This window comes from Nematolebias whitei, chromosome 2 (genome assembly GCF_014905685.2).
Source record: "Nematolebias whitei isolate Nwh7 chromosome 2, NemWhi1, whole genome shotgun sequence".
Classification (NCBI taxonomy): domain Eukaryota; kingdom Metazoa; phylum Chordata; class Actinopteri; order Cyprinodontiformes; family Rivulidae; genus Nematolebias; species Nematolebias whitei.
Genome location: NC_056499.1, coordinates 48,922,932 through 48,946,810, shown reverse-complemented (window position 1 = coordinate 48,946,810; position 23,879 = coordinate 48,922,932). Strand labels below are relative to the sequence as shown.

The 23,879-nt window shown below is 42.3% G+C and overlaps 1 protein-coding gene across 1 annotated transcript in view; it reads left to right on the top strand.

Moving 5' to 3' along the window:
- iqgap1 (IQ motif containing GTPase activating protein 1) overlaps positions 1-15,733 on the top strand; it is a 104,877-nt gene extending 89,144 nt beyond the window's left edge. Inside the window, exons 28-37 of the mRNA XM_037692225.1 lie at positions 4,452-4,684; positions 4,798-4,930; positions 5,027-5,129; positions 7,238-7,373; positions 7,463-7,550; positions 7,995-8,204; positions 8,299-8,465; positions 11,331-11,453; positions 11,548-11,656; positions 14,523-15,733. Coding sequence (XP_037548153.1) covers positions 4,452-4,684; positions 4,798-4,930; positions 5,027-5,129; positions 7,238-7,373; positions 7,463-7,550; positions 7,995-8,204; positions 8,299-8,465; positions 11,331-11,453; positions 11,548-11,656; positions 14,523-14,636 — 1,416 coding nt within the window. The 3' untranslated portion in view covers positions 14,637-15,733. The remainder of the gene's footprint in view (positions 1-4,451; positions 4,685-4,797; positions 4,931-5,026; positions 5,130-7,237; positions 7,374-7,462; positions 7,551-7,994; positions 8,205-8,298; positions 8,466-11,330; positions 11,454-11,547; positions 11,657-14,522) is intronic.
- The last annotated feature ends 8,146 nt before the right edge of the window (positions 15,734-23,879 follow it).

Sequence of the window (23,879 nt, the reverse complement as noted above, 5' to 3'; positions counted from 1 at the left end):
AAAACTATTGTTGAACATTTGATCTTTATGAATGTGTAAAATCACCTTTTTAAAGACGCTTTAAAACTATTAGAGAATAAAATACTTAAAGTAATTTAACGCTGACAATGGTACAGTATGTTGATTATTCTCAGACTGAGAACAAAAATAAATTGTATAAATGAATCCACCCTACAATGACAATATGTGAGCTGTAACAAATCAATCACTTGATCAATAATCTGAGCTGATTAGACTTTTGAATAAACACATGAGTTTGAAATGTGAGCGAAACAGAACATAGAAGGAAAGACCGTGTAAGAAAGGTGCAGCTGCGTTTTTGTCTATTAGGTTCAAGTTGTTTTTATTTGATATATTTAGGTTAACAGGTTAACAATAAAATGTTCAGGATGAGAAGAATTGATCTGACTTGCTAAAACAAAAAACAAACAAACAAATAAGAAATAAGAGAGCATGCAATAAGGGTACAAAATAAAGTACCGAAAATTTTAAAGATTAAATGTAATAATTACAAGATCCTAAAGAGACACTGGTGCAAGTAGGATGAATTTGTATGAATTAAGTATTTCAAGGTAGTAATATAAAGAATGTTTGCTCCTGGAGTTCCGGAGCGAGACGAAGGTGGCTTTGTATGGCAAGCCAAGTGTCTCATTAATAACCACTTTCACCAATTAATGAGACACTTGGCTTGCCATAATTATTGAGGGCCCTCTAGTGGCTGCAAATGGTAATGTTTAATATTTTACATGTCAGAATGAATGAATTCGTCAGATCTCAGCCAAAAACTGGGTTATAAATATGGAAAAAAAACCATTTATTGGTCTCTTCGGTTTATAAGTCGCAGGACTTGCAAATTATGCAAAAATGTACGACTTATACGGCGAAAAATATGGTAGCTGTCACAGCTAATATTAGTCATATAAGGTTCCACATATATTATTAGGTGTCTTTTATTTGGGAGTGTCAACATTTCTTGTAAAATAAATGTTTTATTAATTTTTTATTTATTACTTTAAATAGTTAAGTGTCATGATTTTTCCCCCTCAAGAGTTTAAGAGTTGAGTGAAACTCTTCAGGAGTAGTGGTTTCTGTCTGTCTTTTTGTGACGGTGCACAGTCTTTGTTGTCCCTCACTGTGGAGCGATGGGGGGATTGGAAATACCGTCCTCCTGCACTGCCTGTTCATTTCCAGTCCAGTTCAGCAGTCCAGTGAACTTTAACCTTCACCACACAGAGCTTCTCTTCACTTGATGCTCCTCATGTAACAAGTTCAGTCCCAGCCTCTTCTTGTTTATTGCACATCTCCTTCCTTTTTTCTGCTCTCTTCTTTTTCCATGTTTCCAACCAGCTGCAGTCTCTTTCTGCTGACTTTCAGGTGCCCCCGTTCCCTCTGCTGTGATCCAGGTGAGCCATGTCTCTCCTCCTCCCCCCCCCCCCCCCCCCCCCCCATGCTGCTCCGTGTCCTCTACACATTTCTGCATCCTTCATTTTACCAAACGTGTTTGTCGTCTTGTGCTTTCCTCATTCATCTTCATGCCTGTAAAACAAATAATGTAACTAGCATTTATTTAAACCATTTTAGTTAACATAGAAATTGTTTTGAGATTTACTCCTGTTTACAGCATAAAATATATTGTAGCCTAACATTTCAAGGAATGCTTATCGCCCACCGTCTTTCATGCCAGAGTTTGACTGAGATTATTTTTGGTTGATAAATTACAAAATTGTAGCCATTTTCGTCAAACCTTTAAAATGCTATTTACAATCTCATGTTCAATCTCAACATTTCTCACACTGTGTGTTTTCTGATGATTTAGTTTACAACAAATTTTAACTCTGTATCAGTAATGCTGAGTTACAGACATTGTTGTGTTGCCTGGGATTAGGTTATCCATCTATGCATCGTCTTGTTCTGGACTCGGGTCTCGGGGCAGCATCTGGAGCAGGGAGGTCCAGACATCTCTCCACAGCCACCTCTTCCAGCTCTTCTGGGAGGACCTCAAGGAGTTCCCAGACCAACTGAGAGACATAGTCTCCAGTGTGTCCTGGGGTCTCCTCCTAATATGTCCATTAATCCTCCCTAGAGATGTGCCATGGGATCGTTTTTACCAGATGCCTGAAACACCTTAACTGTCTCGTTTCAATGCGGAGGAGCAGCGGTTCTACTCTGAGTCTCTCACAGATAAATGAACACCTCACTCTATCTCTAAAACAGTCCAGCTATAGTGGAAACAGGCATTCATTTCAACTGCCTGTATCCACAGTCTCATCCTTTCAGTCACTACCCAGAGTTTGTGGCCATAGGTGAGGGTAGGAACATAGACTGACCACTAAACATTCTCCTTCCAGCTCAGCTCCCTCTTCACCACAATGGACCAGTACAGAAGACACAATACTGCTGAAGCTGCACTGATCCATCTGTCATCTCAGGCTCCGTTCTTCCCTCACTCATGAATAAAACCCTGAGATACTTGAACTCCTCCACATGAGGCAGAACCTCATGCTCAACCCTGAGAGATCAATCCACCCTTTTCTGACTGAGGACCATGACCTCAGATTTGGAGGTGCTGACCCCACACTCAGCTGCGAGCCGCTCCAGTGAGAGCTGGAGATCACGGCACTATGATACCAACAGGACCACATCATCTGCAAATAGCAGAGATGATATCCTGAGGCCACCAAACTGGACTCTCTCCACCCCCTGGCTGCACCGAGAAGTTCTGTCCATAAAAATTATGAACAGGATCAGTGACAGCAGGCAGCCCTGGTGGAGTCCAACTCACACCCTGAAGGGGTCTGACTAATGCCGGCAGTGCAAACCAAATTCTCACACTGCTCGTTCATAGCAGCTTTATTTATAGAGCACTTTAAACACCCACAGGACCAAAGTGTACACATAATAAGACAATCGGACAATAAAGAATGATTAACATAATTAAGTCAACATGTGAGATGGTGTCAAAGACCAAGGAGCAGAGGTGGGTTTAAGAAGGGATTTAAAACAGACAGGAGCCTGTCTGATGATCAAGGGAAGGTTGTTCCACAGTTTAGGAGCTGCCACAGCAAAAGCACGGTCTCCTCTGAGCTTATGCTTTGTCTTGGGCTCACTCAGGAGCAGCTGATCACATGACCTGAGGGATCGACGGGGTGTGTGTGGATGTAGCAGTTCAGACAGATGAGGTGAAGCAACTCCATTAGTAGCTTTACAAGCAAATCAAATTATTTTAAAATGAATCCAAAAACGTACGTGCAGCCAGTGCAGGGAGGATAAAACAGGAGAAATGTGGTCAAACTTTTTGTCTCAGTTAAAAGCCGTGCAGCAGCGTTCTGCACCCTCTGAAGCTGAGGGTTTCACGAGTCACTGGTTCCTGTATAGAGTGTGTTACGTAGTCCAGTCACAAAGGCATGAACTTTTGTTCTATACACTGCAAAAAGAGTTCATCTAGCCTACTCTTACATTCTTATATCCAGCCAAAAAGGATTTTTGATCTTATTTTGAGACTTATATGCTAAGCAAGAGCAGAAAGTGTTAGATTATTAATCTTGTTTTGAGAATATACATCTCTTATTTCTTACTTAGTTAACCAAATCCTAAATATAGTTACTTTACATGGATATTAAGCAAAATTGTATCACAGAGACCTGTGTGAGATCATACTGTATGTTTAAGAACAATTTTTAGCTGTAAAAACTTGTTTCAAGACCTCCCAGTAACAATTGTACAGGGACTGAATGGCCCATAGCGATGGACCCTCAATCTCACAAAGCCCCCTCCCCCAGTGCACCCCAAGGAACACGGTGGAAAGCCTTCTCCAAGACCATAAATTACATGCGGACTGGATGGACAGACGCTCGTGACCCCCTGAGGACCTTGGTGACCGTATTGTCTCTAAAAGTTGATCAGTTGATTACTTTCGGAAAGTTTCAATAAAACTCATCCTGTAGTTGATAAAACATTAGAACTCTGTGTTGACCCATCAGTGCTCAACATTTAAACTAGATTTCATGCCCGTCGGGTGTGTGTTGTGAGTAGTGACTCTCAGCTACCACCACACCGAGTTTTACATCAATATCTGTGAAACTGATTGACATAAACCCACATTTGTGTTTGTAAAGTCAGTTGGCTGTGGCAGCCATCTTGAACGAGCTTCACTCCATCAGTTGCAGATGATTGTTTTCTGACTTTCATGAAATTTGTTGAGTGGTTTGTGATACATTTTGGTAACCAACACAAACACACACACACACAACTTTATGCACAAACAGAAAAGGACAAAAACGTTATTTCCACCTTCACCTTACAGCAACGGCTAATTTTAAAGTGTGTTCAATCACCAAGCAATTAATTCTTATTGTGATGTCTTTAATCATTTTCATATGAATAAAATGGATGGTGCCACTCGTGTTGAGCATCGTTTGAAGTAACGGATCCATTGCGGTTTGGTTTTTCAGATTGTGGGGAACCTTTTGTATTACCGCTACATGAACCCTGCCATTGTGGCGCCGGACGCCTTCGACATCATCGAGATGTCCGCTGGCGGTCAGCTGACCACCGAGCAGCGCAGAAACCTGGGCTCTGTGGCTAAGATGCTGCAACACGCTGCATCCAATAAGATGTTCCTGGGAGACAACGCACACCTGAACCCCATCAACGAGTACCTGACTGCCTCCTACCAGAAGTTCAGGTGATGCATTTGAGTCAAACTGTTCAAATGTAGCGTCGCATCATTTCACGAGCCATGCAGGGTTTATTACGTTGTGGTGAAAGTTGTAACTTCATTCTTGTTTTCACCCCCAGACGTTTCTTCCTGGCAGCTTGTGACGTTCCCCCACTGGAAGATAAGTTCAACGTGGATCAGTACTCTGACCTGGTCACCGTCACCAAACCTGTCATCTACATCTCCATCGGAGAGATCATCAACACCCACACTGTGAGTCGCCTCCGTCTGATATCATCTCTTCACTCGCAGCTTTCTCAGGTGTGACGGTTTGAATAACACGGTGATGGGATGTTTCTGTCCTGACAGCTGCTGCTGGACCACCAGGACGCCATTGCTCCAGAGCACAACGACCCCATCCATGAGCTGCTTGAGGACCTGGGTGAAGTTCCCACTGTGGAGTCTCTCATTGGTGAGGAGGATGGAGGAAGTCTCTGTTGGTGAAAATACACTCATCCTGACAGTATCATGAACTTCAAACATGATCAAACTACACCATCAGTTTAAAAGTAGGGTTGGTTTTTAAAAAAAATCTGATTTCATAGTGTCTGCTACTTGGAGCACGAACCATTCAGGAGTAAATTTGGACCGTCTGAACTTAACCCTCACTCTGAGGATATATGAAGTGATGAAGTTATATGGAGGAAGACGTGTTGGTCAAAGAGGCAGAACAACTCCTGGAGATGATCAGTGTCAGGATGTGTTAGCACCCTCAGTGAGCATAGTTTGTGTAGCAGCATGAAGGTAACTACACAGCCTGTGCTTGTGCCCTTTAGACTCTTCACACAGGAATCAGACCCCACTACAACATGGCTGACTGCACCGAGTTCTCACTGAATAGGTTTTCATACTATTTTAACTAAAAAGCTCTCTCCGCCCTCACCAGGCTTTATATCTAAGACAAGGTGCTTGTTTGGTCCCATGTACACCAACAAGTGCACCTCAGGCCCCATCCTGGTACAGTTCAGTACTTTATTAATCCCAGGGGGTACATTTGAGGCATCTAGTAATATATCCTGATGCATGCTCAATAATCCAGGTAGAAAAATCTAATAAAGTTCAATCTGGTCCTCTGGACATTCAAACTTTTTTAGTTTTTTTTTTTTTTTTTTTTTTTTGAATGTCCAGAGGACCAGATTGAACTTTTTTAGATACATCTAGTAATATGTTCTAATTATACAGAGAAAAAAAATACATATAATTAAAGGAAACAGAATATACAAATTTTGAAAAAGACTATGCACATGCATAAGGTGGTAGAGAGTACAGTAATCACTCGCTGCTTCGCAGTTCGTTTATCGCAGACTCGCTCTATGGCGGTTTTTCAAAGTAAGATTGGACATGACACTAGTCCTGTCACAATAAACAATAAATCAATTAATCGCATGATAAATGTAAATTATCAACCTCATTTTCATTTATCAGCTTTATCGTTTCTTCGTGTCTCTCTCTTTCTACTGAAGACACTCATTCACTCATTCAGACATTCACGCTTGAACCCCATGCCTTCGTGTAAAAAGTTGTTTTTCTCTGCAAAAAGAAGCTGAGAACTTGTTTACTGATTTTATATTAAAAGCTTTGTTTGACAAATGCTATGCTAAAGAGCTCAAACCACACAGAGTGTCCACCATTTTGAGAACCAAAAAACAGGAATGAGAGACATCCCATGTCACGTCAAGGGGTCTCCCTCCCATTTTTCTTAGAGACACGCTGCTTGCTCCCTAACTATCCATCCTTCGATTCATACAGTCTCATCCAGTGGTCAAAAACAGTACTACACTCAAAATAAAATTAACCAACATTTCTTCTTAAATTTGACAATAATTACTATAATAATTATAATTATTATATTATAATTATTATAATAATTACTAATTATTGTCAAATTTCAAACAATATTATCGTTTATCGCAATAATTTCTGTGACAATTAATCGACAAGCAAAATTTCTTATTGTGACAGGCCTACATGACACACAATGGCTGATTGATGGATGAGCTGCATGAGAGTCATGGATTTTTTTTTAATTTAAAATAAATTATTGTAAATGATTTAGCACCTGTGTGCAGCCCACAGCTGTGGGAGAAGCTTCCTGCTGCAGCTGATCAGCTGATCTCCATGCAGAGCGGAGAAGTGGGTGTGGGGGCTTCAGGGTACGGATCCCCTGTGATAAACGAGGGACTACTGTTTATAAATACTAAAATAAATATAACGTCCCTACTTGGCGGATTTTCATCTATCGCGGGGGTGTCTGAAATGTAACCCCCACGATAAGTGAAGGACTACTGTATATACATATACATAGGTTAATGTATAAATACATACATACACTGGTCGAGATGATGAAATTGTTATTTTTACTGTTGTAGTTGGGGTGGTGGTGGTGTGTGTGTGTGTGGGGGGGGGGGGGGGGGGGGGGGTCATCCAGCATGAAGGTGGCCTGTATTCAGAAAGACCATGTAAATGTGTTGGTGGGGGGTGTGTGTAAAGCTGACAGTTTGTGTCCTCCCTCTCACTTAGGGGAGAATCCTCTTCCTCCTGATGACCCCAACAAGGAGCTGATGGGGAAGACGGAGGTCTCCCTCACACTCACCAACAAGTTCGATGTTCCTGGGGAGGCCAATGCTGAGATGGACGCCAGGACCCTCCTGCTCAAGTGAGTTAACTACCAATCAAAAGGATTTTATTTTAAAACGTGGTGTTTTTTAGCTTCTTCCATCATTTTCTTGGTCTGTCGGCTTCCAGCACCAAGAGACTCATCGTGGATGTGATCCGGTTCCAGCCTGGAGAGACCCTGACGGAGATCCTGGATTTGACAGCCAGTCCAGAACAGGTCAGGTCCTCATCTGATGATACGGACCTTCTGATCCTGTGGTTTTGCTGCTGAACATTAATAATTCAAACCTCTTCACTGCAGTGTTTGTTTAATGGAAGTGGATAAATCCAGCTCTGCCTTCAGGCAGAGAACAGGAAGTCATTTCTCCAACGTGCTAGATGACAAACACTGACTTCTTTCTGTAATTTCTAACGTTCAAACCCACTTCCCAGCACGTTGACAACATCCTATTTGGGGAAAATGGAAACATGTAGGCCCTAGAAATGATTGGAGAATCTCTGCTGTCATGTCTTTTAGCTGCAGCTCCATTTATCTACAGGAAGTTATTATTACAGTGGTGTAGAATTGTTTACAGAGGCTGAGTATCATGAAGGTGCTCTTTCATTCAGCATGTTAAATATTTGAGTTGAAGAAGATCTGAAGTCCACGCTGTGTTTTCAGGAAGCAGAGTATCAGCGGGCCATGCAGCGGAGGGCCATCAGAGACGCAAAGACTCCAGAGAAGATGAAGCAGGTCAAACCGGTGGTGGACGACAGCCTGACTCTGCAGGGCAAGAAGGACAAGATCAAGAGTAACCTGCAGAGGCTGGCGGAGCTGGGGAAGGTCCACCCTGAGAACCGCTACCAGGACCTGATCAACGACATCGCCAAGGTTTAAACACCGTCTCACTCCGACAGGAGAGCTTCAACAGAAAAGAATCGTCAGTATTTAAAGTCAGTGTGTGTGTGTGTGTGTGTGTGTGCAGGACATCAGGAACCAGAGACGGTATCGGCAGCGCAGGAAGGCCGAGCTGGTGAAGCTTCAACAGACCAACACAGGCTTGAACTCAAAGACCAGTTTTTACAACATGCAGATCGACTCCTACAACCAGTACATCAAGACTTGCATGGACAACCTGGCCAGCAAGGGCAAGTGAGTCAGCGCCAGCCAGCACGTCTCCCAGAAGAACAGTCGCCTCTTGTTACTTTGTGTAGTTAGTGTCTTACCTGCAGTGGATGTACATCTCCAGCTGGTCTAGTTGAGCCAGTGTATGACAGACACCACGGCTAACAGACGTTAGCCAACACAAATAATTCAGTTTTTTATTATGACGTATGTAAACTTTCTTTTATCTGGGCCATAACTTCTGATCCACTCAAATTAATTTAATGTAACTTGATACACACATGCATCATCACAAAACAGTGTCAAGTACACTTTTCATCACCCCAGCTTCAAGTCAAGGCCACAAATCAAGGTCAAAGTTATACAAGGTCTTATCTTATCCAGGTATTGCTATAGATTGCCGTCCACTCTGCAGGTGTATAATGTGCCGTATTGTACTCTGCGTACTCTTGTTCACGTGTTGTGCTAAAATATTCAGGTGTGGTTGAAGCAGAGGGTCATTCACAACACGTACCGTAATTCCTGGACTATTGAGCGCACCTGAATATAAGCCACGCCCACTAAATAAAATAATAATTTTGTACATATATATAGGCCACACTTGTCTATAAGCTGTGGGTGTTCATGTTGTAACATGAGATATGTACACTTAAATATGTACCAGTAACTTACACAAATATGTACAGTAAATATTTTTTCTGAACAGTGCCTGTAACACGGCTTGTTATTCCCCGATCTGTTACGGAAGCACGATCCGTAGTGTAGCTCATTTGTGCATGCGCTAAAAGGACCCTACTTCCGGGTCGCATGGATCATCGTTGAATATGCTAGATTAAGGAAAATGTACAGGTATAATTCCGTTTATGAATAAGAACTGTCTTAATTTACTTAGAAAAGTATGTGCTGTATCTGCACCGATCTTCTTGTTGCTAATTTACGCCACTCGTATTTCCGTTAAAATCATTGACATATTTACGTTATAGTTAAAATGATACGCAGCTTCACCACTGAGTGGCGCTGTTTCACCATGGAAATAATTAATTCTGTGTCTTGCAGGGTTTTCTCATTCAGCCCAGGCTGGGGGTCAGAACTAATGTGTCGCATATCATCTTAATCAATGATTGTAACAGAAATACGAGTGGCGTAAATCAGCTACATCAAGATCAGTGGAGAGAGAGCACGTACTTTTCTAAGTAAATTAAGACGGTGTTTATTCATAAACGATGACGATCCGTGCGACCTGGAAATACACTATGGATTGTACTTCAGTAACAGATCGGGGAATGACACGCCTGATGTAAAAAATAAAAAAATAATACAGTATCCTACCAGGAAGTGATTGATCGCTATCGTCATCTTCCTCCTGCACACTGTGCAGTAGAGGATGACACCGGAGTGGCTTTTCACTCCTGTCCTATCCCACTCCTGGTAACATGACTCCTGCTCCCATTCAGATTGACTCCCACTCCTGTACTGCTCCTGTTTTTGTTTTTTCCGGGTTTTTTTTCTTCCATTTAGTCTTTAGGAAATACATTGAATTTGATTTAATCTTCTGCCCATTCATTACTTTGTGTATAACACAGTACAGACTGGAGAATTGCAAGTCTGGTATTCCAGAGTGAAGGCTTATAGGAAAAATACCACAAAATAGTGGTGCCTGTCCAAAGTTTTATTTTATTTATGTATTTATTGTTTTGTCTTATTTGTTGGTTCCCGCTCCTGTCTGTTCCTGCTAACGTTTCGTCCTGTCCCATCCCAATCCTGTGAGTTATAATAAAGTTGACTCCTGTCCTGCTGGAATCTTGCTGGAGTCCCGTGACCCGCAGGACTCCTGAAAAAATCTCATCCTCTACTGCACATGAGGAAGGAGGACAACTTATGCTGTCGAAACCCGTTGGTGATGGAGGATTGTTTCACACTGCTCCTCTGTCAGGATCCACTGGCAGACTTGAGCAAAAGTTGCTTTTCGCATGCAGCCAGTTCTGTTAAACGATTTCTCGCCTCCAGTCTTCCAAGCCTCCCACTGAGCTCCGAGTGCCACATTAATGCACGATTCACACCGATGTCAAGTGGCTGTAAATACTTCATGGGGTATTCAGGGGAGGAGAGAACCTGTTCGATAAGTTCATTGGTCAGATTTTTTTTTACCTGTATTTATACAGGTAGTCTCATTGAGTCACAAGGACCCCCACCCCAAGAGAGACATGTACTGGGCAGCTAATGTGAGCGCCCGGGTGTGATGAGGCCAAATGTTTCGGCTGCATGAAGCTCGTTAACCTGTCAAAAAAAAATACAAATTTAAATCCATAAATTAGCCGCAGCATTGTATAAGATGAGGTGTTCATAGTGTTTGGAGAAAGTAGCGGCTTATAGTCCGGACATTACGGTACTCTTGAGATTACAGGTGGTATTTTCATGGTTTGACCTAAGTAATGACAGCTCTGTCATGAAATATGTGAAGCAGCTGTTGAGAGCCTGAAGAGATTTATAAAATGTTTACTGAAGCCACGAGGGACGAGATGATGATTTGTCTCCTGCTGCCCCTTACACCCAACACTGCTTTTCAGCACCACTGCATAGCTTTACAAAGTAATTTAAAATATTTTAAAGTCCTAAAATATACACATTAAAGAGCTGTCAGAGCCCACTTATATGTCCTAAATTCTTTGGATTCATGAGGAAGTTGGTTACAGAGCACGGGTGGAGGGAGGACAACGAGGTTTGCTCTTATTTATTTAGTTAGCTGACACGTTTTAGTGCTGCAGTTTGAAGCAGCACACCATCAGCTGAGCGTGAAGAAAGGCATCATGGGATTGTTGTACACTGCAACAGAAGGCCAGCTCTGTGTGCTGACAGATTCATCTTTTTACTTTGTTGTTTTGTTCCTCTCAGGTTGTCCAAGAAGCTCGGAGACAACAAGACCAAGAAGAGCAAACAGGTTTCCCAGAAATACACGGCAGCCCGGCTCCATGAGAAGGGGGTTCTGATCTCCATAGATGATCTGCAGCCCAACCAGTGAGCTCTGCACAACCGTAGGCCAATCTGTGTTTTTTAATCAGCCAACATGTTTATAATCTCATTTGTTGTTTTGTTGTTTTTTTTCTCACAGGTACAAGAACGTTATTTTTGAGATCTCTCCATCGGAAGCTGTTGGAGTGTTTGATGTGAAAGCCAAGCTCATGGGTGTCCATTTGGAGACGTTACAGTTAGAATATCAGGTACTGGGCTGCCAGAGTATTAAGCTGAACCTTGTCTTGGTGCAGAGTGTGTAACATGATGTCAAGGTTTGAGTCAAAGGCCTCGTTTACACGAGAACAATCTCTGGAAACGATGTGTTTTAATTGTTTACTGAGGGTGATAAACAAAAAATGAGCCAGTTTACCCAAAAACCTGTAGTTTCCACGTCAGTTGTGTTGCCAGATCAGTTCAGTTTATTTATATAGCACCAGTCACAACAGAAGTCATATCAGAGCACTGAACAGAAATTCATATATAAAAATAATAATTTAACATTATTTATCTGAGGATGAGACTGTTTTGAGTTTAACTCCATCACAGAACTCTCATCTTGAACAAGCATGAAGGCGACAGTGGAAAGGAAAATTCTCTTATGAGGAAGAAACCTTTAGCAGAACCAGACTCAGGACAAGTGGTCATCTGCTTCGACCAGCTGGTTTGAGAAGAACAGGAAGGAGGAACGAACACATTGACAGGTCCAGGATGGAGGACATCAGATGTTCTCTAGGAGGAAAAAAAGACAAAAATCACACGTTAATAAATAATAATTAAAAATACAAACTATTCATTTGTATGTATTTATAACTGTTCGTTTGATGGAATGAGGTCAATATGTTCCCAGTAGTCTTAAGGTTATAACAGCATAGGATAAGGAATAGCTCAGGAAACCCAAGTCAGCCCTAACTATAGGATTTATCAAGAAGGAAAGTCTTAATCCCAGTCTTAAAACTGGACAATGTGTCAGCCTCATGGACAGAAACTGGAAGTTGGTTCCACAAGAGAGGAGCCTGATAAATGAAAGATCTTCCTCCCATTCTGCTTTTGTAAACTCTAGGAATTGTGAGTAAGCCTGCAGTCGAGAGTAAAGTGCTCTCAGCAGCATTTTGGATCAACTGAAGACGTTTTAAAGACGTATTTGTGGACACCCAGATAATAAACCATTGCATAGTCCAGTCTAGACGTGACAAATGCATGGACCAGTTTTTCTGCATCATTTTTAGATAAGATGTTTCTAATTTTAGTGATATTACACAGATGGAAGAAGGCGGTTCTAGTAACGTTTTTAATGTGGGGGATAAAAGACATGTCCTGATATAACACCAGATAAGAAATTATGAATTACTGTGACTTTAAAATGATGGTATTTTGACTTAAACCGTCACATGTGCTGAGTAAAGATATTCGAAGATGAGGTGTGTGTTGTTTGTTGAACACGTGCACAGAAAAGGTCAGGTCAACTTTATTTATAGAGCACATTTAAAACAGAACCTGTTATCAAAGTGCTTAACAACAACAACAACAGGTGGTAAATAATACATTTTAAATTTATCTGGCAACCCTGAAGGCTCAGCTGCATTCATCATGCAGCATCTGCATGACAGTTGGTTCAAACTGGTGAGTACACCAATGTCTCTTTGTAACTGGATTTTATTGGTTTTGCTCCTACAAGCTGAAAAAGGGTGAGCAGCACAAAAACACTCTGCTCTCTGACATTTATTACTACGAAGGAGCTTTATGGCCACGCTAAGAAAAAACAAAATCCATGAAATTACGAGAATAAAGTCAAATAAAGTCTTAATATTACGAGAATCAAGTTGTACGAAACGCAACTGGTAGAGCTGCTGCCTCTCAGCGAGCAGGTCCCTGGTTCAAACCCCGGTCCAGGGGCCTTTCTGGGTGGAGTTTGCATGTTCTCTCCGTGCGTGTGTGGGTTTTCTCCGGGTACTCCAGTTTCCTCCCACAGACCAAAAACATGCATGTTAGACTGATTGGTAACTCTAAATTGTCCCTAGGTGTGAGTGAGAGAGTGAATGGTTGTTTGTCTCGTTTGTCTCTATGTGTCCCTGTGATGGACTTGCGACCCGTCCAGGGTGTACCCCGCCCCTTGCACAGTGATTGCTGGACATGGGCACCAGCGACCCCCGTGACCCAAAATGGAATAAGCGGGTAAAGAAAATGGATGGATGGATGAAGTTGTACGAAACCTTTTTTTTTTTTTGTAGCTCTCGTTTGGTTATTTGAATGATTTTTTTCATGAGTCTGATCCACGACGTGACCTGACCAATCCAAAGCTAAATGAGTCGTAATATTATCCGAACTCCGGCATGATAAAGCAGGTTTACTGCATTTTAACTGTGGTACATTGAAGAATGTTGAGCATCTTGTTAAGTTATACTTTGGTATTGATTTTACAAATAAGGAGATAGTTAATCTGTGAGCACATCAGCATCAGATTATTCTCAGAATCAGGACTTTGAACCTGCTGACAGTAAGGTGGTACGCTCTGATGGGCTGCAGCAGCTCTGCAGGTAAGGAGCATTTAGCTTTGGATTAGTCATTTGCTGACATGCCTACTGGATTGATTGACAGGTCGAGTTGTGCATCTGATTCGTGGAAAAATAAATAAGAGAGCTGTAAAAAAAAATTAGTCTCCTATGACTTTATTCTCATAATATTAAGAATTTATTCATCTTTATTCTCATAATTTTATGGCTTTAACAACTAATTTTCTTAGCGTGGCCCTAAAGCTCCATCGTATATTATAACTGTTGTTAGTGCAGAAAAACTTTGGAGTGCAACTTCACACTTATGGGGCATTTCACACCTCTCTGGGGGGTTCCCCTGAAACTGCCCCCTCTGAGACCTGGATCTTTCAGAGAACGGGGGCTGTTGTCTGTAAATGAACAGAGCCGCTGCAGAAAGGCTGCGGTTTCACTTAAGAACCGTGTCGTGCACACGGAGCCTAAAACTGTGGCGGGCGACAACCCGTTCCTGTATCTGCCCTCGGCCGCCTTCACTGGAAGCTGAAGCAGAGTTTAACGTTTTTGTCTCGTCTCTTTGTGTCAGGATCTCCTGCAGCTGCAGTACGAAGGCGTGGCCGTCATGAAGCTCTTCGACAGAGCCACCGTCAACGTCAACCTGCTGATTTTCCTCCTCAACAAGAAGTTTTATGGGAAATAGTAAAAAGCCGAGGAGCAAAGGGCCACAGACAATGGATTTTATCACAGAACTCGCCTCTGGGGGGGTTGTTGCTTTAAACCCCAGTGTACCTTCTCTGCTGTGCCTGTGCAGATTTATGTGCTTTTTTTTTAATCCACGCCATGTGCCTTACTGGTAATGTGCAAGTTGTTCTGTAACTGCAGCTTGGTCACAAATGTCTACTTTTAGCTGTCAGTCCTGCAGTTATCATGTGCATGAGCTTTGATGTAAAGACGTTGATGTATGTAGCTGTTAGTGAACCTCGTCCTGCTGAGCGTGTCCTCCGTGCTTCGCTCGTACGCTGGACGTGGTTTGATCTCAGACTGAGCAAATCAAATGATGCACTTCTTTTCTTCTCGTCCTCGAACTCTTTAGTTTATATGTTTAACTGATGTTTACCCATCATCAAGAGAACTAGTTGTATATTTGAGTAGGAAATCAGATGCTGTAGTTAAACCTTTGTCTTTTTTATGTTTCTTGATCACGAGTCACGAATGGATTCAGTCTGTTGTCTCTAAACGGGCCTCCACCGGTCCAGATGATGGTTTGTCGTTACAGCCTGAAAATGACCAGCAGCATCTATCAGTGCTCAACCAGGATTTAAATAAATCTGCTCATGTAGTCACTTTTCATCCGACACAGATTTGTCCTTAAGGTTGGAGACAACTGAACCAGATGATTGCAGAAGTCTCTTCAGGAGAACCACGACTGTATTTGAGTTTTCCTCTCGTCTGCCTGAAAATGCTTGGAGTTTGTCTTTATTTATATTTGTCTCAGTCGGTGGTGAGCTCATGTCAAAGCTGCGATGGATCGGGGGAGTTGGAGGCATCAACCCTGGGGTCCGCCGGGTGTCGCTCTGCACCTTCCTGGGGTTTTGTTTTTCCTCTGATTGATTTTCTCAACTCCAGATTTGACTCAGTCTCGTGAAGAAAATGGATTTTTGTTCAGTCTTGTTTAATTATTTTCAGAGGCCGGGGGTTGTTTGAAAGTGGCTCGTTGTGCTGTTGGTCTGATTGAATCCCAGAGGGTGGTGTGTATTTGACTTTGTACCTGTTTTGGAATAAAGATTTGTCAATTCACTGCGTTTCATCCAGATCCTACAAACTGCTCAGGCAGCAGGAGGAGCCACATGATGTTCTTGAGTCGCTGTAGAGTCAGTTCTTCATACACCTACATTAAAAACAGGACTTTCAGCTCTTTACCTGTGTGTTTGTGAAGATTCTGCAGCAGAATGTCAGAACAGAACCGGGTCAGGCTGCTTCTGTAAACTCAAAATGTGATAAAATTTGGCGATTGGGCGTTGAAATGCAAAACAAATGTTTAAACTAAACTGAATTTAAAATTAGCAAAAGTGTAGGTACAAGGTATACTTTGTAAAAATGTAGCTAAAGGCTAAAATTAGCCAAACTGTAGTTTGAAGCCTTAAGTACAAACCGTCCATCCAGCAGCCTGAGCAGGAAGCTCCAGACGTCTCTCCACAGCCTCCTCTTCCAGCTCCTCTGGGAGGACTCCAAGGTGTTCCCAGATCAGCTGAGAGACGTGGTCTGTCCAGCGTGTCCTGGATCTTTCCCACCATCTAACAGTTGGACCTGCCCGAGAGGCGTCCAGGGTCCTTACCAGATGTCTGAACCACCTCAATTGGCTCCTCTGGATGTGGAAGAGCGGCAGTCCTGGATAAGTGAACTCCTCACCCTGTCTCTAAGGGAGAGCAGCTACCCTGCAGAGAAACTCATTTCAACCTCCTGTATCCATGATCTCCTCCTACCCAGAGTCCATGACCATAGGTGAGGGTAGGAACGTAGATCAACCAGAAAACAGCTTTTCCTTCCAGCTCAGCTCCCTCTTCACCACAACAGACCGGCACAGACTCCACAATACTGTAGAAGCTGCACTGGTTCTTCTTTCAGCTGCTCCCTTCTTCAGGAGTCGCCACAGTGAACTAACACACAAAGACTTGGTGATTGTTTTTATACCAGATGTTCTTCCTGACACTACCACAGCCCTCTGTGTGGAGCAGAGAGCTGCTATCCAGGGTGCCCAGAGGAGCAGATGGTGGGGGTTAAGTGGGGGCCCAGAGTGGGGCAAATGAGGGTGGAGTCAGGTGTGTGTCTTTCACCTTTCCCACCCACATTTTGATGTCTGTATGGGGGATCGAACTGTCGACCTTCCAATCTCAGACTCTCCTTCTGTAACCTCTGCTCCACCTCTCCCCTGTTGAAGCTGCACCAATCCACCTGACAGTCTCACTCTCCATTCCTCCCTGACTCATGAACAAAACTCCACTGGAGGCAGCACCTCCCAACCTGGAGGAGAGAGCCCCCCCCCCCCCCCCCCCCCCCCTTGCCAAGTGAGGACCATGGCCTCAGATTTGGAGGTGCTGATCCTCATCTCAGCCGCTTCACATTCAGCTGTGAACTGCTCCAGTGAGAGCTGGAGATTACGGTACGATGAAGCCAACAGGACCACATCATCTGCGACTCCTGAGGCCACCGAACCGGACTCTGCCCCCTGGCTGCACGGAGACGTTTAAAACTAAGACACTCATGATGGGTCTCATCCACACACTGCCCTGCTGCTGCAGAGATGTTCAACTATCTCAGCGACGTCAGAGTCTGTTATGGAAAACAAAACATCCATTTCAGTTGGTTTATCACCAAAAACACAGATGGACGAAACAACTCTGATTTTATTTTGTTTTGTTTTGTTTATTCAAAATTGAAGCCAAAATGTGATTTTATTAAGTTTTGCCATGTTATATTTGTGGAGCCAAAGGCTGCAGACTCTGGGACATCAAAGTCAAAGATTCTTTATTTGTCATTCACATCATATGTGGTGCATGTGGTGGAACAAAATTGTGTACACAGGGTCCCAGTTACATCCAACAAAAGTATAAAATATAAAGTGTGTGGAGTGCGGGAAAAATATGGAAAAATATGGGGGAGTGGTGGCGCAGAGGTTAGAGGTGTGGGCCTGTGATCCGAAGATCGCCGGTTCACGCCCCGGCCCCAACAACATCAAAAAAATTGTGGGTGGGGTAGGTGAAACACTCACACTTGCCCCCACCCTCATTCGCCCCACCCTGGGCCCATGAGCAAGGCCCTTAACCCCCATCATCTGTTCCCTAAAACAGGTCTCTCTTGAAAATGAGTTCTCGTGGCTCAATGAGACTACCTGTATAAATAAAGGCTAAATAAATAAAAAAAGAAAAACAGTAATAAGATCTAAGATATGAACTAAGAAATACGCTAAACTAAGAATACACTAAGAACTAGTACAGAAACAATACACTGAACAGCAGCACGAACATGAGTCTGAGCGGTTGAGTACAAACAAGCAGCATGAAATAAATCAGCAGCATGAGATCAGCAACATGGATAGTCAGCAACACATATCAACAATCAAGTGGTATTAGTGATTTATTTTTTCTCACAGTGATAATACTGATTAGGTATTCATGAGTCTAACAGCTTCAGGGTAGAAGCTGTTCCTCAGTCTAGTGGTTGTGGGGATGCATCTTTGACACGTACGTCCTGTCTCCACCCACAATGCACCAACTGTCTGTGACAGTCCCAGGCTAATAAATGACTGAAATTAAAATCTAATATTTGAACATCTGAAAGGTAAGAGCTGCGTCAGTCAACAAAAATCAACAGCTGAAGAAAACAAAGACTGAAGAAGTCTTTCAGATGAAAGACTAAACGTTTCTACAATTTTATTTTTTTTTTAACCCGTCCAGAGGACCAGATTTCACTTTTTTTTAGATTGTTCTACCTGGATTATTGAGCATGCACCAGGATAAAACTGAAGTGTATTTTAGTGACTCGTTTATTTACAGGAGAAGTGGGACTTGTCCTGGACCCAGCCCAGTAGAGAAAACCATCCATTGTGGCCTCAACTTCCAGCTTCCAGTTCTCTAGTTAAATAATATCTTGATGGTCTCCCTTAAAGACACTGGTCCAGATGACATGATTTAACCTTTTGTTTTTATCTTCCTAGATGATTGAGTTTACAAACCATTATCTTTATGGTTTGGTTTTAACAGGATAGGATATTTGCCCATTTTAAACAAACTACAGGCTAACAGCAGAATGGTGTCAGAGCGTCTCTTGAACATGTCTCAAACAGCTTCTAGATCAGGGCGGCTTTGTGGGTGCTGTGTTCCTTGACCTGAAATGTGCTTTTGACACCATCAACCACAATGTTGTTCTTGCTAAACTAACTCATTTTAATTTCTATAACAGTGCCCTCTGCTGGATGAAATCATATGTCTGACAGAAACAAGCAGTACAAATAGAAAACTCACAATCTACCTTTCTTACCTGCTCAGCTGGAGTCCCACAAGGCTCAGTACTGGGACCAATCTCATTTAGCCTATATGTTAATGATTTACCAAATTTTTGCAAAACTGTACAAATGCAATTATACGCAGATGAAGCTGTAATGTATTGTATGTTCATGGAAAAACAAAAAAATGAAGCTGCTGCTGTGCTTTCTAGTCCTATGATGCCGGTGTCTCACTGGCTCCAGGACTCCTGTCTACATCTCAACATAAAAAAAAAACCCAGTATGTACGTTTTTCTCTCGGCTGCCAGTAGATAATGAGCAACCGTATGTGTTAGTCAATGGCAAGACATTAGATGTGGTTGAACAATTTAAATACCTTGGAGTCACTTTTGATTCCAATCTAAATTTCAAGCAGCATGTAAAGAGAATTTCACATATAATTAACCTTAATGTGTCAAACTTCAAACATATAAGACCCTCTCTGACAACAGAATCAGCAAAGGCGTACATGCATGCCATGATCTTCAACATATAGCCTATTGTTATACTACATGGTCTCACACTTCAGAGGCCATTTTAAAGCCCCTAACATCTTTTTTAAGAAAACATTGAACATTTTTGTCAAAACGCTTTTACAGTATCATTATTGTAACATAAGTAAGTACAACATTCTGGATTTTGATAGCTATCAGACTTTTATGGATGCTTGCCTGATTTTTAAAGTTTTAAATGGACTTGCTACTCCTCCTTTAATGTATTTTACAAGTAATAAAAACAAGTACAGTAAACACAAGAGTGCTGACCAGAGGAGATTGTGATGTACAGCGGCGCAGGACTAAATTTTGCCGAATGGTGGTGTCCATCAGAGGCACGCAGTCGTGGAACACACTGCCAGTTTCCATCAGGAACTGTGGCACGTACTCCAGCTTTAAAAACTCTCTGAAACTTTGGCTGAAAACTAACCAGAGGTGCACTCATGTAGATTACTTTGTCTATTATCTTATGACATCATATCTTTATTGTAATTTCATGTTGTGTTATGTGTTATATAGGTGACGTTTGTATTATTATCTGGGATATTTCTTGTTCTTCCCTGCCTTAGGACAACGGATGAAAATTATCTATTGTGCTAACTCCAGCATATTTACATTTAATGCTTACTGCTGACATGTTGGTTAATATGCATTGTCCTAATTTAAATAAATAAATAAATGAAATGAAAATGTCCAGGATTTTATTTTAATACATTTTAGTTCGACTCCCACAGTTCAACAATGTCAGTGGAGGTTTAACTGGCTGCCAGTCATCGGGTGACGAGCTGACTGGTCTGCTGGTTTCACTCCACTCTAGATGACGAAGTGGCCCGTCGAGTCGAGTGTGCTTTTTATTTTCACCACCTCATTTCATCTCACATATTTACATTAACATTTTCTACTCCGTCAGATGGGATCTCCAATGTAACCAAGTACAATACTTCACATAAAACATACTCTAGTAAAAGCATAGATTGGCATAGTTTAACAAATTACAAAGTACACAAAATGTATAATTACATAAGGTAAGTACATGTAATTCCAGCCCTGGTAATGATGGCGCTGCTTTGCTCAGAGATGGGGCGGAGGAGCTTCACCACCTGGTGGAGCTCGGAGTAGAACCTCTGCTCCTCCACATCGAAAGAAATGAGCAGTCTTGGAGAAGAAAATGAAAATGCAGTTTGGATGATTTATTTTTAATTTTATTTATGAGTGAAAACGTGCAGCTTTATTTTGAAAATGGAAAGCATTTCTATTAATCCATTTTAATTTGAAAATTGAGACACATTTGCTTCCATAGCTTAGGACGCCTCCCTTTGGAGGTAATCCAGGCCCCTCTTATACGAGGCCCCGGGGAAGACTCAAATCTCACAGGAGGGACGGTGTAAAACCTCGGAGTCCCCCAGGAGGAGCTGGAGAGTGTCTGTGGAGAGGGAGGTGTGGGGGTTCTCCCCTGGACCTGTTGCCTCAACAGCCTGACTACTGATAAGAGTAGAAGACTGAGGTTTGTGTGTGTTAGCAAAATATCTCATGAACAACTGATTAGAAGAAAATAATCATGTTCTTTTACAACTTCTGGAGCTGATTCAATCAAGTGAGCTCAGAAAACACAAAGCTGCCTTTAGTTCAGGCAGTTTGTAGATAATGTGCTGAAGTTTGGAGGTTGTGGCTAAAACTGCACGACAGGCTGAGAGTCATCGCTGCAATGTAAGAGACCGTTCAAATCATATGCAGTGAGTAACATTTGAAGAAAATATAGTGGTCACTACAGCTAATCAATCTTAGTCGACACACACACCAATCTATAATTCATTCATTCAACCTTTATTTAGACAGGTTAATCCCATTGAGCCTCTGGGACTCATTTCCAAGAGAGACCTGATTTCAACAAAGAATGATGACAACAATGGACAATCATATAAGAGGCATACAGATTTTTTTTTTTTTTTACAAAAATTAAAATAAAATGGCAACCAAAAGGACAGTCAAAAGGAAAAAAGTAGCGAAAAGGCGTTGTAGAAAACTAAAAACAGGAACATGTCTGTATTGGTTCTTGCCATGAACTTAACAGATGTTTGAAGCCACTTAGAGAGGTCAAGGTCGAGAGCTTCAGGTCTTTTTGCAAGATATTCCAGGAAACAGGAGCGAGAAGGAGAAGGCCCTTTTGCCAAGTTCAGTCCTCACTGAGGGAACACTGCAGGTAATAATGTCCTGAGAACGCACGATGTAGCTGCACTCACGCAGAGACATGTAGGAGGAGATGTATGAAGGCAGCAGACCAAGAAGTGATTTAAAGATGAAAATGTACCAGTGAGAGAGTCTGCGTGAAGTTAACAATGTCCAGTTAACCAGTGAATACAGTGTGCAGTGGTGGGTACGATAATCACAGCCAGTTATGAATCTTAGTGCACCATGATAGACAGCATCCAACATCTGCAGGGTTCTTGTAGGAGCGTTCATGTAAATGATGTCACTGTAATCAATGGAGGGAAGGAAAGTCACAGATACAAAGCGTTTCCTAGTACTCAGAGTTAGACAGGATCTGTTTCTGGAAAAGAAACCCAGTTTAACTTTCACTTTCTTTACCAAGTTTTCCACATGGAGCTTAAAAGAGAGATATGCTGGTGAAGATTCTCAGTCATCCAGGACATGATGAATTCAAAAAGCGTTCAATACAAAAACAACTGGACTTTATTTGTAACAGAAGACGTTTCGCTCCTCATCCGAGGAGCTTTCTCAATTCAAAGAGCAGAGAGTGAGAGATACAGGTTATAAGGCTGAGTGAGATAAGACACACACACACATAACACACACACACACACACACACATATATGTAGATTGGCAGTTCACACCTAAAAACCTAAACTGTAGGAGTCTTTGTTCCTCTAATTCACAGACGAGGCCCCTCTGTTCCCATCAGGTGTGAAAACCAGCTGGGAATCTGTTTTAAAGTTGCATTATAGGTTTTTGAAAGTGGAAATCTGAGGCCTCCTCCTCTGTTAAGAGACGGCTTTTTTCTTTTTACATAAATTGCTTCCTTCACCCCCCTCTCAAATCATCTGTGTTCTCGGTCCAAAATGTGCACATTTTGGTCCTCAAAAGAGTGTCCCTTATCTGTGAGGTGGAGGTGAACAGCTGAGTCTTGTCCTGTGGAGCTGGCTCTCCTGTGTTGAGTCATGCGTCTGTGAAGAGGCTGTTTAGTTTCTCCAATGTAGAGGTCTGGACAGTCCTCGCTGCACTGGACCGCATACACTACACCACTCTGTTTGTGTATGGGTGTCTTGTCCTTAGGGTGGACCAGCCTCTGTCTGAGAGTCCTGCTGGGTTTGAAATGTACTGGAATCTTGTGTTTGTTGAAGATCCTTCTGAATTTCTCTGATACTCCAGCAACATAAGGGATGACAATGTTTTTAACGTCTGCTGTTCTCCTTTTTCTGTTTATTAGTGTGTTTTGTAGATTTCCTCTCTGACTTGACAAAAGCCCAGTTAGGATATCCACATGTTTGAAGAGCTTCTTGAACGAGTTTCAGTTCCTTTTCCTTCCCTTCTGTCTTCGTGGGGACGCATTCGGCCCGATGTTGTAAAGTTCTGATGACAGAGAGTTTGTGTTCCAGTGGATGGTGGGAGTCAAACAGAAGATACTGGTCTGTGTGGGTTGGTTTTCTGTAAACTTCAATGTTGAGGCTGTCCTCTCTCTCCATTTGAACCAAACAGTCCAAAAAAGGCAGCTTGTTGTCGTTAGCATCCTCTCTGGTGAACTTGATGTTGTTATCGACCGAGTTAATGTGTCTGGTGAACGCTTCTATTTCCTTGGCTTGGATTTTGACCCAGGTGTCATCCACATAACGGAACCAATGGCTTGGCTTAGTTCCCTCATAGGAGTGTAGGGCTCTCTATTCCACTTCCTCCATGTAGAGATTGGCAACAATGGGTGACACTGGAGATCCCATGGCACAGCCGTGCTTCTGTCTGTAAAAACTGTCATTGAACTTGGAATAAGTGGTGGAGAGGCAGAGGTCCAACAGGGTGCAGATCTGATCTGGGGTGAAGTTGGTCCTGTTGATTAAGTCCTTGTCTGGTAGAAGTTGTTTTCTGACGGTTTCTACTGCTTCAGAGATGGGTATGCAAGTGAAAAGAGAAGTCACATCATACGACACAAGGGTTTCTCCTGGGGTTAGTTTCAAGTGTTGAACTTTGTTAGCAAAATCAATGGAGTTCTTTATGTGATGTGATTCCCACTTTCAAAAACCTATAATGCAACTTTAAAACAGATTCCCAGCCGTTTTTCACACCTGATGGGAACAGAGGGGCCTCGACTGTGAATTAGAGGAACAAAGACTCCTACTGTTTATGTTTTTAGGTGTGAACTGCCAATCTACATATATGTGTGTGTGTGTGTGTGTGTGT